Source organism: Eschscholzia californica, unplaced genomic scaffold (genome assembly GCF_041429995.1).
Source record: "Eschscholzia californica isolate CP2 unplaced genomic scaffold, dmEscCali1.0.p SCAF_1, whole genome shotgun sequence".
In the NCBI taxonomy this organism is placed as follows: Eukaryota; Viridiplantae; Streptophyta; class Magnoliopsida; order Ranunculales; family Papaveraceae; genus Eschscholzia; species Eschscholzia californica.
Genome location: NW_028238198.1, coordinates 309,856 through 325,864, shown reverse-complemented (window position 1 = coordinate 325,864; position 16,009 = coordinate 309,856). Strand labels below are relative to the sequence as shown.

At 36.3% G+C, this 16,009-nt stretch overlaps 2 protein-coding genes across 2 annotated transcripts; one reads left to right on the top strand and one right to left on the bottom strand.

The window, feature by feature from the left end:
- The first annotated feature begins 229 nt into the window (after positions 1 to 229).
- Positions 230 to 3,453, top strand: LOC147562822 (protein TAPETUM DETERMINANT 1-like). Its single transcript, XM_086673255.1, has 4 exons — positions 230 to 436; positions 1,134 to 1,523; positions 1,740 to 1,826; positions 2,564 to 3,453. Exons 2-4 carry the CDS (start codon positions 1,427 to 1,429, stop codon positions 2,902 to 2,904), a joined length of 525 nt encoding a protein of 174 aa, XP_086529381.1. The 5' UTR covers positions 230 to 436; positions 1,134 to 1,426; the 3' UTR covers positions 2,905 to 3,453.
- A 5,734-nt stretch (positions 3,454 to 9,187) lies between these two features.
- LOC147562821 (membrane-anchored ubiquitin-fold protein 3-like) lies at positions 9,188 to 12,457 on the bottom strand. Its single transcript, XM_086673229.1, has 3 exons — positions 11,831 to 12,457; positions 10,277 to 10,447; positions 9,188 to 9,555 (listed from the first exon to the last, which is right to left on the bottom strand). The coding sequence occupies exons 1-3, from the start codon at positions 11,961 to 11,963 to the stop codon at positions 9,500 to 9,502; spliced, it is 360 nt and encodes a 119-aa protein (XP_086529355.1). The 5' UTR covers positions 11,964 to 12,457; the 3' UTR covers positions 9,188 to 9,499.
- Between the last annotated feature and the right edge of the window lie 3,552 nt (positions 12,458 to 16,009).

Below are 16,009 nucleotides of genomic sequence, written 5' to 3'. Positions count from 1 at the left end.
TCATCTGGACTTGTTGACTCTAAATGATAAAACATCGAGATAAGCACTGATCCGATGAACCAACCAATCTTCTCATCAAGTCACGTGATAAGATCAAATGTCTATTTAGCATACGACACGTGCAAGTTAACCTTAATTAAATTTAAACTTTTTAACTGTGGTTAGTTAATGAGTCTGGAGTTTGATCAAAGAGTATGTATAAATAGCCCTCAATCACCAAAGAGATACTACTTTATTTGATTCGGCCGGGCTGAGAGAGAGAGAGAGGAGAAGACAGGCTTTACCACTACCGGAAGAGAGGGAGAATACTGAATTTCGAACAGAAGAAACCCTAATCGTCTCTTTCATTTTCTCTCTCTAACTTTACTTGCACAGTTTTCAACCAAGATTGATCTCCCTCGTGCATTGAAGATATCTTGACTTCTCTCTCTAAAAGGTGCGGTTTCATTGCCTTTGAAGTTCTGAATTACATTTCTACTGGTTCAGATGCCCTAAAATTTTCGACAGATTTTCCGCTTTCTTCTCTATCGTGTTCTTATTTCAGTCCTCAATATCATTTGTTTATCTGTATTTTTTATCAGCGCTTCTGATTTTGCCATTTTTTTGATAATTTGAAGGTAAAATGCTTTTTTCTGATCGCGATGTTTCGTTTCCTTTTCATTGATTTCGATGTTTGATTTCTCGAGAACGATCAGAAGTTTTAATGACTGTTGTTCTTTTTTCTCGGAATAAGCTTGTGGTGTCTGTGACTGCTCGTTTTGTGAAAAAGTGGTTTCTCAAGTAGTAAGTACTTTCTTGCGTGAAATGGACGAAAACTTTGCCGGAAAACTTTTTTTTTGTCGATTCAGTTTAGTAGTAGTAGTAGTAGATAGAGAAGAACAACAAGTTTTTAGAGAGAGAAAATTTCCTTTAATTATCAATAGCTAGTTCTTTTACGATGACAGTCTATTTCCGATCAGATGCACTTTGTTTAGACCTTTTTGAGTTTAGCTTTATCATCAAAAAATGGACTCGTTCTTCGAGGAATTTTTAGCATCGAACAAGTCCAGTTGTTCATCTTAATCATCTCTACTTTTTGCCTGAATTTAAGGAACGCCATGTGATTTATACTCCTTGTTTATTTGATTCTTCAGATTTTTCTTCTGCTCAATCAACCATTCTCCGTTCCAGTGGAAGACAGCAATCAATCCGAAATCCTTGATAAATCTCTCTCTCTCTCTCTCTAAACTCCTCAGTCTCTCTTTCTATGAGAATACTTCCGGAATCTTCAATCAGATCTTCACCTTCATCATCATCATCATCATCATCATTTTAGCCTTTTAATCCACACGTGAGCTACTGTTGCTGCTTCATCTTCATAAAAACTAGAGAGAGAAAAAGATTATATAGAGAGAGAAAGAGAGATTCGGTTTGGTTATTATCTTCAATGATGATGAAGATCATGACTACTATGTCAAGGCGGCGGATTATTATTCTTGTGGCAGCAATATTTTTAGTTGGACTACTCTTGTCATTTTTCACCGGTCAGTAATTTTCAGTTTTTCTTTCTGATCATAATTAACATTCCACCGAATTAATTTATTGTTTTATCTGGCCGGAATCCTTCTTTTTCTTAAAATGATTTGTTGTAATGGTTCGTCTTTCTCCGACATTACCTTTCCTCTTTGGACTCCTGGTTCTCACTTATTATTACTTTAAACCTAATCGCTTTTCTCTTTCATTTTTTTATTTCTTTACAGATTATCAGCACCATTTGAGACCTTCTCCTCCGGCAAAACATTCTTTCTTATTCTCTCCCGGCGGCCGGAAACTTCTCGGCAAACACTGTAAGAAAATTAATTCTTCCTCTGAATTTTCTTTGTTCCCTATAATGGTGGGAGAATACGCTAGGGTTCGTGTACGTGCTTTCTGTTATGTCTCTCAACATACGTACTGCCAGGGTACAGATGACGCCGCCCCTTAACGTTCTGAATAATTTTGTCCTATTGCCACTACTCACTAGTGGTGGAACCCTAAAGAATTTGGAAGGGTGGGACCAACCCAGCTACTTTCTCAATATTTGAATTCTTTCAGTGGCCTACTTTTCTTTCTTTCTTCATATTTTAGTTTAGTTTATGGGAAGTCATTAAGATATTTCAATTCTTATTTTACTTGTGGAATCTATGTTTGAAGTTTAATTAGGAAGAGTTGGCGGTTGTGTATTTATGGTGCATGTTAAAAGTAAATGATGGAGGAGAAGGAAGGAAGAAACATGATAGTTTACTTTTAAGATGATTCTCTTTGTTTTATGTGCTTTTTCAATTCCTTATTATGCTTGGGGTCCCTCTTACCTATATAGCAATCAAGCTTGAAAAAGTGTAGTTTGTCTCCACCCAGCTTAATTTTGGTAAGAGGAGTATCAAGTATGTATGATGGTGATAGACTCATAGTGGTGGTTGTGGTGGGGTTTTCACTTTTCCTATTTTCAATTTTAACACATGTTTTGCTTGTCTTTCTTGAGTTTTAATTCCAGGTTTTGTTAATTCATTCATTATTGATGTTAATTGGAATATTAATTAAGCAGATCCGGCAAAGTTGGAGCCAAATAGAGTATGGGGAGACAAATGTTCGAAAGCGGATATAGTGGTGAACCAAGGACCAACAGCTCCTCTTCCAAATGGGATACCAACCTACACTGTGGAGATCATGAACGTCTGTGTGAGCGGTTGTGTCATCTCTCGCATTCACTTCAGTTGTGGCTGGTTTAGCTCAGCTCGTCTTATCAACCCAAAAGTGTTCAAACGTCTTCGCTACAACGACTGTCTTGTTAATGGAGGTAAACCTCTCGCTAACGGAGCTACTCTTTCTTTCCAATATGCAAATACCTTCCGTTACCCGTTATCTGTCTCCTCCATTTCCTGCTGATCCAATAAATCATCATATAAAATGCTTAAGAGAGTATTACCTTACTAGTACTACTTACTACTTCTATTACCTTACCTCACTAACACCAATAGGTATAACCACCGATTTTGCATCTTGGCCTATATTTCTTCCTATTCCTGTTCTTTCTTTTTTCATGCTTTCAGTTTTATACTGATTAAGGAAAGTAGTAGACCAGACTAGGGACAAGTTGTCTCTCATGTGAGAATTTTTGGTCTTAAAAGCGTGTGTGTGGGAAGGAGGTGGTACAGTGCGTGTTGCGCCCCACTACTTTGTATGCTACTGTGTTTTAGAGAGAGAAAGTGATGAGAGAATGGGAGGGAGAGCATTGGCTGGCTCTGTTGTGTTTGTTTTGTTTTGGGGTTTGTATATATAGGCAATGACAGCAGAGGGTAGTAGTAGTATTATGTAGGAAGAACTTTTGTTTTGTTTGGCAGGTACTGTAAAGATAATTCTTCAGGATCAAATATATACCCACCCACTTTTGACCTATATGTTTTTTTAGAGAATGAATCCTTCATTTTAACCTCATAGTTTAGTCATCTTTGTACTAATTTAATCATCTACATTCTAACCAGGACTGTTTTTCCCACATATTTTATTATACAAGATTCTGATGGATTTCTATATTTATCACATAATTGATGCTTTAACACAGTAGGTTTGACTGTTTGACAACTAAATCTATGATTCAGATGCACATTGTGCATCCCACTAGAATCTCTTTCATATTTATATATATATATATATATATATATATATATATATATATATATATATATATATGATGATTATGTTGTTGATTAGGTTTTCTTAATTATTTCTAATTAAAAAATGACCAACTTTACCATATAGAAGACACTAAAGCTAAGCCTACTAACATTTATTTTAATATATAAGTACAACTTCCACCGATTAGTTATTATCCTTATGCCACGTATTAACCCTCTAATTATTTGTCTAAGTAATTAGACGGTCGTGGATCTGTAATATTACTAGGCAGATGATCCATCCAACGTCTTGATCATTATTTTCTCGTTATGATTTCACGGATAGACTCGGAACCTAGGATGGAGGAATTATGATAATAGATGTATTAGAGGGCGGGTTCAAAAGTTCAATTTGATAGAGACATTCACTTAAGGGCGATTAGACGCTAAATAGTAGTTAGTTGAATTTTGAGTGTGAAAGGGTATTTTGAACCGCAAAGTCTACACTTTTTAATTAAATCAATAGTTAATTCTGATAATGACACATCGAAAAAAGATAGTAAGGTGAATTTTCTTTTGCCTAATTGGGGTTACCTACTAAATGTTTTAATTGTGTATGCAATTACCTAAAGTCCCCATCCTAACTTTTCTTTTAAGTATTTTTGTAATTCTTTCAACAAAAAAAATATTTTTCTAACTTCTTGGCTCCTGATTCACAAACAGAAGAACAAAAGTTTGGCCCATGGCTTCAAACGAATCCAACATCTACCTGAAAATAAATTTAATAAAGCCAACATATGCCACTAACCAAGGAATGTTAGTTTAAGATAAGCTGATTAAGGTGGACAAACAACATCTAGAGAAAAAAATGAGCTTTATTTGATTTTTTCTAATTTTGTTCGTTCATCCAAGCCAATCAAAATTCTATGGCCTAGAGATCCGACAAAATATTACGACTGATCTCTATTTTTCTTTATCGTATGTGATGACTCCCTCATGCAAAAGAACAGTTCAGGTCGTAGTCAAATTTTGAATTCTTTGGTGAAGATGAGTTATCAAGTTACAAATTTAATCACAATCTTTTGTTCACATCTCCCGAAATGCTAAATGTAAAAAAGATTTTCACTAAATTTCTGACATGATGACTCACTCATCTAAAAGAACAAGGTTAAATTTAAAATTCTTTTGTCTTTTAGTAAAGTTGAGTAATTAAGCCACGAATTTAGTCACAAACATGTACTATTTATATAATTTCTCTTTTTTTATTTATTTTTAATAGTACATGTCTTCCATCCATTAAAGAACTTGGGATGGTTCTCTGTGATGGGTTTGGTGAAATTGGTCTAATATGGAAGTTCATCTGTGTTGGGTCTGGTCGAATAAAGTAGATTCAAGTAGGATCCATTGAACTTCAGAACAAAGGTTTTTGAATCTTAAATTAGAAGAACCATGTGGGTTTCTTGCTTAATTAATTGTGAGTGATGCTGATAACATTAGTGAGTAGTTGTTAATTGTTGAGGGGCTCCTTAATGTCTTTTTATAATTATGGTTTGGTTTGAAGTCATACTTCATTCTCATTAAAGCTAAAAATAGTCGGTTGCACTAATCACTGTTTATGAATCTAACCCGTCCTATCCCAATGAATTAAAATTGTGGGGGAACATATGAACACTCAACACTATCGTGTGGGATGCTGCTAAAGGCACTCGACTTTTTTGTTGTAAAGGCTCCATTAACACTCTACCTATTTTTCTGAAAATCTACAACACTTGTTTTTCTAACAAATATTTGTGTCCCTTGTACATGACACACTTAAACATCAAATAATAGATCAAGGGATGTGATGTAGAACGCAGCGGAAATAAAGAAGACGATAAATAAACGAAGAACAATTAAAAGAAAGATTAAAATAACTCTAAAACTTGATAAACTTTATTAAACTCAAGGGGATTTTCTCTTCAATATGAGGATAATGGACAAACTAGACATCCTTTTATAGGATTTTGGAATTTCCTAGATAGACTTGAATTAGACTTTCCTAAATAATTAAAAGACTGCAACTTCCTAAATAGCTAGACTCAAATCTGGACCTTTCCAATTATTGGAAATACTAAAATAGCATAAATTCCTAACCTAAATTCTCTAATAATCATACTAAAATTGGGACTTCCTAAAAACTACTCTTCATGGCCGGATGGCCTATGGTCCGGTTTGGCCATGGAAAAAGCCTTCACGCCAGGTGCCCCTGCATCAGCATCCCCTTCCCTCAAGAGGTTCGTCTCCAACCGTTGTTGAAGAGAATGTAGTTCCTCCGATCCATCTTCAATTGGTAACAACGTCACAATCTTCTTTTTCCATGGAAATTCATAAACATTCAAACGACCACGGTAAGTGGCATCAACATCAGATTGCCATGGGCGTCCCAATATGATGTGGCATAAATCCATATCTGTGACATCACAAATAACTGTAGACAAATAAGAAGAACCAATAGAAAGATTAATAGTACACATGTGATCAACCCGTGTAGTAGTACCCGACTGAATCCAAGCGGTTTTATACGGGTTTGACTTAATCATTGTAGTAATACCCAAGAAGTTGACGAGCTTCGTAGAAATTAAATTCTCTACACAACCATTGTTAATCACAATAGTACATACTTTATTCAGTGCTGTTCCCCGTGTAACGAACAAATTCTTTCGTTGAGATAAATTCCTTTCGAAAGGTGTAAAAAGAACTCTCCGAGTGAGTAACATAACTCGATCACCGTTGTCTGGAATAGTGTTAATACGTTCCAATTGATCTTCATCTGAATCTGAATCTGATTTCTTTTCTACAATATTTGCTTTACCGCGAGAGGGGCAAGCATTAGAATAGTGTCCCGTTTCAAAACAACGATAACACTTTACTGGTGGAGGTTTTTTATAAGAATTATCGGCTACCGATTTAGTACCCTCCTCCGATTGTTTTGTTTGATCTAATTCATCTGGTAGAGTTCGAACTGCTTGACTTCTAGTACTGTGTCCCCGGAAGATGGAACGTGAATCTGATTCAAAAGACCGAGCTACACTAATACATTCAGAGACCGAATTAAAAGACCTTAAATTAACCAAATCTTTAATATCATTCCGAAGTCCGTCTTTGAATTTTTCAACTTTCATTGATTCTGAATCTGGGAGATTAAGCCTTGTAATTAGTCGTTGGAATTCTGAAGCATATTCCTCCACTGAACGTCTTCCTTGACGGCAACGTAAATAATCAACACACAATTGGTTCTCATAATCTGGAGGGAGGAATCGTGAGAACATTACTGGTTTCAACTCTAACCAAGAAGAAATAGGAGGCAGGTGTAATAAACGACGATTTTCGGATTCCTGTTTCCACCAAGTAAGAGCAGTTTTAGATAAGTAACCAGTAACACAACGTACCTGTTCAGGACCTTCCACTTGCATAACATCAAAGAAGATTTCTAGTCGTGAGACGTAATCCAAGAAATCTTCAATATTAATCGAACCATCATATGATGGTACTTCCATTCGAATACGGTAAGAGGAGTTGGTATTGTGACACTCGGTTTCAGTTGGTTGAGTGTTATGTTGGTTGGTTTGAGGGTTTTGGGAAACTAAGGGTGGACGTTGGGGTAGGTTGATTGGACGGTCAGTAGGTGTATTGGGTTCTCGGGTTTGGGTGATGGTTAGGTTGGGTTCTCGGGTTTGGGTAATGGTTAGGTTAGGTTCTCGGTTTCGGGTTATGGATTGGAATGGTTCTCGGTTACGTGGGGGTGGTGTGTGTTCGGGTTGTTGATGAAAGTGAAGATTCGTCACGGTGTCATGGTTGCTTAACTGGTGTAGGGTTTCATGTGGACGGCGGTGGTGGATAGGTGGTGTAACCGGGTCACGAACGGTGGTGGTGAATCTTGGTTCGGTTTGGAGGTGTTGGTTGATGTGATGAGGTTGATAATGTGATTCGTTCTCGGTTTGGTTGTTAGGGTTAGGTGTGTATCGGATGTACGGGTAAAGAAAACGTGGATCTTGGTAGGTTGGGGTGGTTCCCAAAGGGATGATCGGTTGGTGGTGGTGTGCATTGTTTCGGTTGTTGGTTTGGGCGTTGGTGAAGAATGGATGTTCGGCTGAGAAGGGGGAGTCGTGTTCTGGTCGATGTGGTGTTGTAGTTGGCTCGGAGAAGGAGAACGATGGTGGTGTTGGTGTATGGGTAAAGGAGGGGTACGTAGGTGTTTGTAAAGGAGTGTGTTGTGAGTAAGATGTGATGAAGGATGGAGTAATAACCGGAGGGGGGTTGCTAATGGTGTGACCGAAGAGTGGTGTAGTGGGTTCGGGTTGAAATCCGAGAGGTGGAATTCGGTTGGTGTTGGTGGTAGTCGGTAGTTGTGAGGGTTGTTGAGTTGTGATAGTGGTGGGGGGTGGAGTTTGGTTTTTACACATACCTTCGAGTTGTTTGGAGATGAAGTTGATGGAGTCGTTGAGTTTATCGAATCGTTGATCGATTTTATCGAATTTTTTTGTTTGATCGATTTTATCGAATTTTTTTGTTGTTTCTTTTTTGTACTCATTGAAACCTTCTCCCAACTTTTTACCTGCAGATAGCCCTTCTTTAATGTTGTCCCATTCGGATGAAAACGTTGGTGTTTTCTCCTTAGTTGGTGTAGCGGTGATAGTAGTATTAACCATGGTGATAAAAGTGAAGGAGAGGAAAAAAAATTATGGCTTTAAATACCACTTGATGTAGAACGCAGCGGAAATAAAGAAGACGATAAATAAACGAAGAACAATTAAAAGAAAGATTAAAATAACTCTAAAACTTGATAAACGTTATTAAACTCTAGGGGATTTTCTCTTCAACATGAAGATAATGGACAAACTAGACATCCTTTTATAGGATTTTGGACTTTCCTAGATAGACTTGAATTAGACTTTCCTAAATAATTAAAAGACTGCAACTTCCTAAATAGCTAGACTCAAATCTGGACCTTTCCAATTATTGGAAATACTAAAATAGCATAAATTCCTAAACTTAAATTCTCTAATAATCATACTAAAATTGAGACTTCCTAAAAACTACTCTTCATGGCCGGATGGCCTATGGCCCGGTTTGGCCATGGAAAAAGCCTCCGCGCCGGGTGCCCCTGCATCAGGATGTTTATATACCTAATTAGAGATTTATTCTCTACTCTTTTGGGAAAACTCTTATTGATTATTTTCTAAATTTTAAAAAGAAAAAAACCGCATGCTTGTAGCACAAAGGCCGAGTGCTTTTAGCAGCACTCTCTCGTTCTTACTCCCATGTCATATATCAACTTTGGGTTTTGTGTATACAAAAATTTCTATCGAAATTTGCCTATAAAGAACAGGTCACATGTCTGTCTGTGTGTATAGTCTCTTTTGGGCTCCACTCAAATCTTTACGGTAAATTTTATTGGCGCTCCCCTCAAGTCAAAGGGAAGACAGGGAGGGGACATTACAAGTAAGAAGTTTGCGTGTGAAGGACATAATTGTAATTATAAATACAAACAACATTTAGCATATTATAACACAATATTTGGAATTGGTTTAATATTTTCATGTCAATCTTGAAAGGTTTTTAAGTTTTCATATAACAACATTTAGCAGATTATAAGCAAGAAGTTCACGACAACATTGTAATTATAAAAGACAAATACAAACTTACCTAGCATCACAAATATCACATTTACCTTTCCTTACGTTCATCCAGCCCTTTAGACAAAACCGGAAGGACGAAAAGGGAAGTAGTAACACTTCACTAGAAGATTTTCCTTCCGGCAACTCCACTAGCAGCATGATATCACAGATCACGGTACCCTCCAACCTCAGGAAACTAGGTTTTGGCTCTTACAATATGGAGCATGAGCAGATGCTCTTCCTAGGCGTATCGTCCATCTTCTTTTCTGTTCCATTCAATTCAGCAAAAATATCATGAGACGGACAAGAATTCATAAGTAGTTACTGAGTCATACAAGTTCACACTGAAATGTAACTTGTTTAACGCGAAAGTTTATTCGTGTTAATGACAAATTAATTGCTAATCCTCAATACATAGATAGTTGTTGTCACTGTAGTTAATGCATTTTCAGCAGACCAAACACGTATCTAGGTTTTGAGGCACAGAATCGCCAAGAACCATACAAGAATTGAGTGTCACCCCTTGTTACTAGATTACCGCGTTCTAGATCTCTCTTACTGCCTTATGGAACTTCGTCAATCCAATACGAATTGGTATTCCTAAGTTTGGTTTTCCCAATTGAAGAAAAAGAATAATTAACAATTTCTTTTAAGATTCTAAGCTATGTGTGTCTAAGACGAGTTCAAACAGCACGCAAACCAAAACTGGGCGCACCAAACAGCTATACCCCTAAACCCCAACTCTTTTGAATTCCCCAATTATAAGCAAACATGCACTTGACATGCAAGCTTAAGACTAGCAGGACCTTTCCACTAACATTCCAACTTCATTTTACAATTCCAACTCTTAAGCAGTAGGAAATTGTAAGTTGTACATTTTATACTTTAGCAAGAGGCACAGGAAGTAAAGCTAGCAATCTAGAGGAGGTTACCCATTTACATGATATAATGTCTGAACACTTGAAGATTTCAATGGGACGGGCATACCTGATTTTGTTTTGGCTAGAGATGGTTGAACAACAACATGCATTGTGATAACTCCTCCTGGAAGTTCGCCAAAAGGTGTTTTACACTGGCCAACGGTTTTATTGTTTTCCAAAATCTTCCCAGCACTTATCAGTTTCACATCATTTGCTGCTTTCGGTGTAACTTTCTTATCTAACACAAATAGGAAAATTTTAGTAGGCACTGAAGAATTTTTTTAACAATAAGCATATAAAATATATGATATTTCACCAAATAGAAAGAATAACATCGACAAGGTCAACACATTATTCTTTTATCCTACTTGACTGTAAAATGCATCCGTAATAACCAAAATTAAAGATGAAATCAAGCACTGACCAACACTTCGAAAAGAAAATACGCAGTTAGAACTGAAAAGACAGAGCAGCGGTTCCCTTAGCCCTAACTTATTTTAGGGAAATGTACTTCCCAAGGCTATAATAAGTTTGGAGACTGAAATTTACACCGTTCACCTTAGTTTTTGTTTTCAAGTCTTTTTCCCTCATCAATCGTCTACTGCACCAAACACATCCCATTCAGCACAGCTATATATGTCAAGGAGGTTTTATCATCATGATTATACCTAGATAGTAAAGTCTATTTCATCAATCTACTACCTCAATCAACTCTATATTTGATCACCTCTCATTTCCTCGTATGTCCCCTCCCTTATTCTTCTTTTCACCTTGCACCAAAGAAAAGCACATAGTAACATCCATATTTGAAGTTGAATACTGTCACTATCTAACATGTTCGTTAGTGGTGGATAAAATTTTAATCCACTCCCACTACCTTTTCATCAGCAGAAGTTGCTCTTTCCATGAATTCAGAAGACGAAATATAAGGAAAATAGATACCATTGACTTCCATTTACTAAATTGAGTACCTACTTTATAAAAATATAAAAAGGGAATCATCATTGTCATGTATCACTAATCCGCTACAAATTTTCAATAACGCAAATAGGGGTTAAAGTTAGCTCAAATGAAGTAATCCAGCACCAAACATCCAACTAAAAGAAACTCGCATTCAAACTTGAACAAATTGACGTCTCCATAATTGCCCAAGCTTCTTACAACCTTCAGAAACAAGGTATTTGTAAATTTCAGTTTCCCCACATACCCATAACCATTCTCCCATAGGTTCCATATTTCGGTGCTCAATAATGGACCTTCACCACTTCCCTTCATAAAGCAACGGAGGGGACCCTTACTTACCACTGAAACTTCCTACCATCATCATCCCACTTCATGATTTATTTTTCACTTTTAAGAAAGCCACCATATTCCTAACTTAAAGTTGGTAAAGAAAACTTATGTCTTTCGAAACTCGAATATAATTTTATACAGACAAGTTTTATAATCAAAACCCAATTTCGATTCATCTTCGAACTTCAATCTTATGAAACTCTGTATTGTTATACTATATCAACCCTAACTAATATACATAAAAATGAACTAAAACGAGGTATAAAACAAAATTAAAGGTAGTTAACAATGGGATTAAGAAACAAAATAAAAAGATTAAGAAGAAGACCTTTAGGCCATTCAGAGATGATTCTTTCTTTGAGCATAGCAACCGTTGAAGCTGATGAGTATTGGATCGGACCAATATCAGTTCCATCATAGAGTCTGAACTTAAGTTCAACTAGGTCTTCTACTGCTGCCATTTTTAGAATATATATTTTTTTAATTTCCAACCTTATCAAAAACGACGAAACCCAATAATTAAGTCTGCAACTTCTTCCACTTGGATAAAATTAGGGTTTTGAACTACAAATTGTGTAAAGAAGTAAGAATTTCTATATACCCTTAATTGTAAATAGGTAGTAGATGATGAACTAGGGATTTTGAGAGATGGGTCTTTAGGAATTTTAAGTGATGAATCAAAGGAAGAAGTAAATTAGAAGATTTTTTTTTTTTCTGTCTCTCTCTATACTTGGTCTATGTTTTGGAGTGAAGATATTTTCTGGGTCGAATCATGCCATGAGAGAGAGAGAGAGAGAATCAGCGGAAGAAGATAGAGAGAGAAAGGTTTTTTGGGGAGGCGGAGGCAGAGATTTGGGGGGGAGTTGGGTGCCGACTTATTGAGTAAAGTCCTGAGGATGTGACGCTTTTTATTTTTGCCGGTGAAAAAAGCCGTAGATATTTGGGACTACTTTTTCCAACGGTTATTTTTTTACCTTGTTTTATTTATTTTTATGATTTTGAAGAAATCGTAGTGTAATTTTTCAGTGTGGCAGTATTTCTTTTCTGTTGAGTAACATCACAATTTTCAATTCAATTCAATACATTACATGGGTTGTGACTTTTAACTCTTTTGACTACAACATTGATTTACTATAGTAAATTACAATAAAACGTTAGTGCAGGTCCAATGACAGTCTGTCTTAGGTCGAAAAATCATTTTTTCACCCAAAATTTTTACCCTCAGTTCAGCCTCAAAAATTCAGCTCCAGCCTCAGCCTCTCTTGAGACCGAAAATTTGAAAATGAAATTTCCTAATTTACTTAATAAAATTCAACTAAAAAAGGGTCTTTTGAGTTTACCCCCTCAATACTAATTGATAATTGAGTTTACCCTCCTCAATAATTGATAATTGAGTTTACCCCCCTCAACTTACAATTTTATTAGAAACACTAAGACAATGATTGATGGCGTGTGGAAAAAGAATATGTCTATCAAAAGTAATGATTGTGTAATGTGATTTTAGTAATTGTAATACCTTAGTATGTTAGATTTAGTCAAGAATATGATTCATAAAGACTTATTTTGTCCGTACACTATTTAACTTGTGATTCATTTCCTTTACGCCAAACATGACCCTAATATTTTGCCTAAAATAGTAAGTTTAAGGGGGTAAACTCAATTATCAATTATTGAGGGGGGTAAACTCAATTACCAATTAGTGTTGAGGGGGTAAACTCAAAAAACCCATTAAAAAAACATCGATTACAACTAATAATTGATTAAAAATTTAAAACTACTTAAATACGATTAAACAACGATAGAAAAATTAAAGATAACTAGAAGTGGTTTCTTGGGCCTCGTGGTTGACCGTTGAACCAAGCTTCTCGCGCTGCTATAAGCATTCGTGCACCATGTTCATCGAGAGACCTAACATCAATCCTCAATAAGTCTACCGCATATTGTAGGTTCTTCTGTTCCTTATTTGCTTGTAGATACTCTTGTTGAACCCGTAGGGTCTCTTGTTAAACCTGTAGGGTCTCTTGTTGAACCTGTAGGGTCTCTTGTTGAACCCGTACAACTTCCGTCAAAGTTGTTGATCTCTGTTGGGATGCTTCATCTCTTTTTTCCCAATATCCCTCATTCTGAGTTTTTGAAGCAGTAGAATGTGTGGATGGTTCTCCAACTCTTGCATTTGCTTTGGCTTGTTTACGGTCAATTGGTCTTTCCTCCGATGGATTGATATTAAAATCTCTTTTGCCGGATGTTGGAACCTAAAGCCTTTTCCATAGTGATTTTTTTTACACATTTCAAGTGCTCTTTGTAACTGAAATATATTAAGTATATATTATGAAGTGAAAAGATAGAAAAAAGAAATTAAAAAGTTTGAAACAATTACCCGGTCATAATTGTTTTCCCCGCTTTTTGGAACTTTATTTATTATCCTCAAACTAGATATAAAACTTTGACATTCCGAACTTATCTCACTAAAACGAGATTTACAGCTTCTAAGTGTGTGTTGAACCTTTGCACTCGCATTATATTCATCTGATATTTTTTGCCAAAATACATTATATTTTTTACTATTTCCGACAACCGCATCAAATGTGATTTTCAAATAACAATTAGCAAGTAAAATATCTTCATCCAGCTTATACGGTTCCCGTCTAGTTATCTTTGTTGAAGTCGACCCTTCTTGCACGGAAGAATCCTCACATACTTCATAATCATCAACTCCTAATTGAGCCGACGGGTAAGTAGAATTAGGAGACAACATTTCCATATAACTTTGGTTGTCGAATTCGTTGATGTCAAATGGATCCATTGGAGAACAAATGAAAAGATAGGAAAAATTTGAAAGAAAAAGAGAAAGAAATTAATAGAGAGATAGAAATGAAATGGAGAGAGATGAGGAGAGTGTGAGATGAATTTAGAATGGGTTCAACCCCTATTTATAGGGGGTTGAACCCATTTCCAGCCGTTAGACCAAATCCAACGGCTGGGAGGGGTACCCAACGGTCATGTTAGGGACTGCTTCAGTCGCCCCTAATGTTAGGGGCGGTTGAAGCAATCGGCTGGGGCGGATGTTAGGGGCGACTGAAGCAAATCGGTTGGGGCTCCGCCCCAGCCGACTGCCGTTGACGAGCCCGGCGCAGACCAAAAATTTGATTTTTGCCCTGCGCCCGACCCGCGTTGTAGTTGCTCTTACAAAAATAAAGATAACGTGAAGGAAAAATAATAAAATATTACAAAAATAAAAGACCCTGAAGGTCACAAATAAAAAAATTCTAAAGATTACGAATGAGAAGATCCTAAAGATCGTGAACATTATGATACTAAACTAAGAAGGATGAAGTAGAGACGAATGACGATTGCATCAAGAACATCACCAAGTTTCTCAGAGGAGAATTATGAATGTCACAAAAAACATTGACATTTGAGTTTAAAGATGGAGATTGAGTTATTTCATAACTTTTATCTTCTTGAGCGAATCTTCGTTTGAAAATCAATCAACGTTGTTGTATGATGCCCATATCTCTTTGTTTTCTGTAAGACGTCTTCAATTTGGTGAGATTGGATGGAAAAAAACCCCAGAAGATCGAAGAACCTCCATCATACCAACTACCTCATTTCCCCTTCCTCATCACTATAAGATGAAGAAAGATGTAAAAAAACAAAAGAAAAACTAAATTAATACTGTACTAAAATAGGGAGACTACCTTTAAATGTGAAGGAGAGTCCGCCGGAAATCGAATATCTCGTAAGTACTCACTGCAAAAAGAAAAAAAAAATTTGAATGCCAGTTTTTTTTGGTATGCCAGTTGATAGGTATGTTTGAACAATAGTGATACTGTAACCACAAAATGGGTCTTTGTTTCTTTTGGGACGGAATACCATTTTTAGGGTATTATTCTTGCTCATTCCTATTGGTATTTTGATAATGATGTACTCTATTCCAGAATAATTATATGTGTAATTCTGGGTAGTGTAAGATTGTCTTGGTGTGGTTTCGAGGCATTTGAATTCTGAGCTCTGTTCAAAAGTCCGGCAAGGGCGGTTTGGCCCAAAACAACATGAGTTGATGTTTTGTATCCAAATAAAAATAAAATGGGGATCTCATATTTTGGATTTAATAATCAATTTTGACATAATAATTACATTTTTTGGATTAAAAATGCGTATACGTTGTAGGGTCTCAGTTTTCAACCTCGTTTGCAGCTTCCACATATTTGGGTGGGACTTGCATGTTGATACCTTCCTCTTGCTACTGGTACTATTTACAAAATTGTCCAATAATTTTGAGGGAGATCCCACAAACTTAATATATATAGTTTTGGAGTTAGATCGGCACGTAATAAGTAGTTATATTTGATTACAATTCCTAGTGAAAAAGACACGCATAAAAACAAAGTTATGTAGGAGGACTGACGAAAGGGGAAATGCCATTTGGCAGACAAAAAGTGGCCCAAATATTTTGACAAAGCGATTTTGCTGACGTCATGTGCAATTTTGGTAGTGTCGGGCCAAT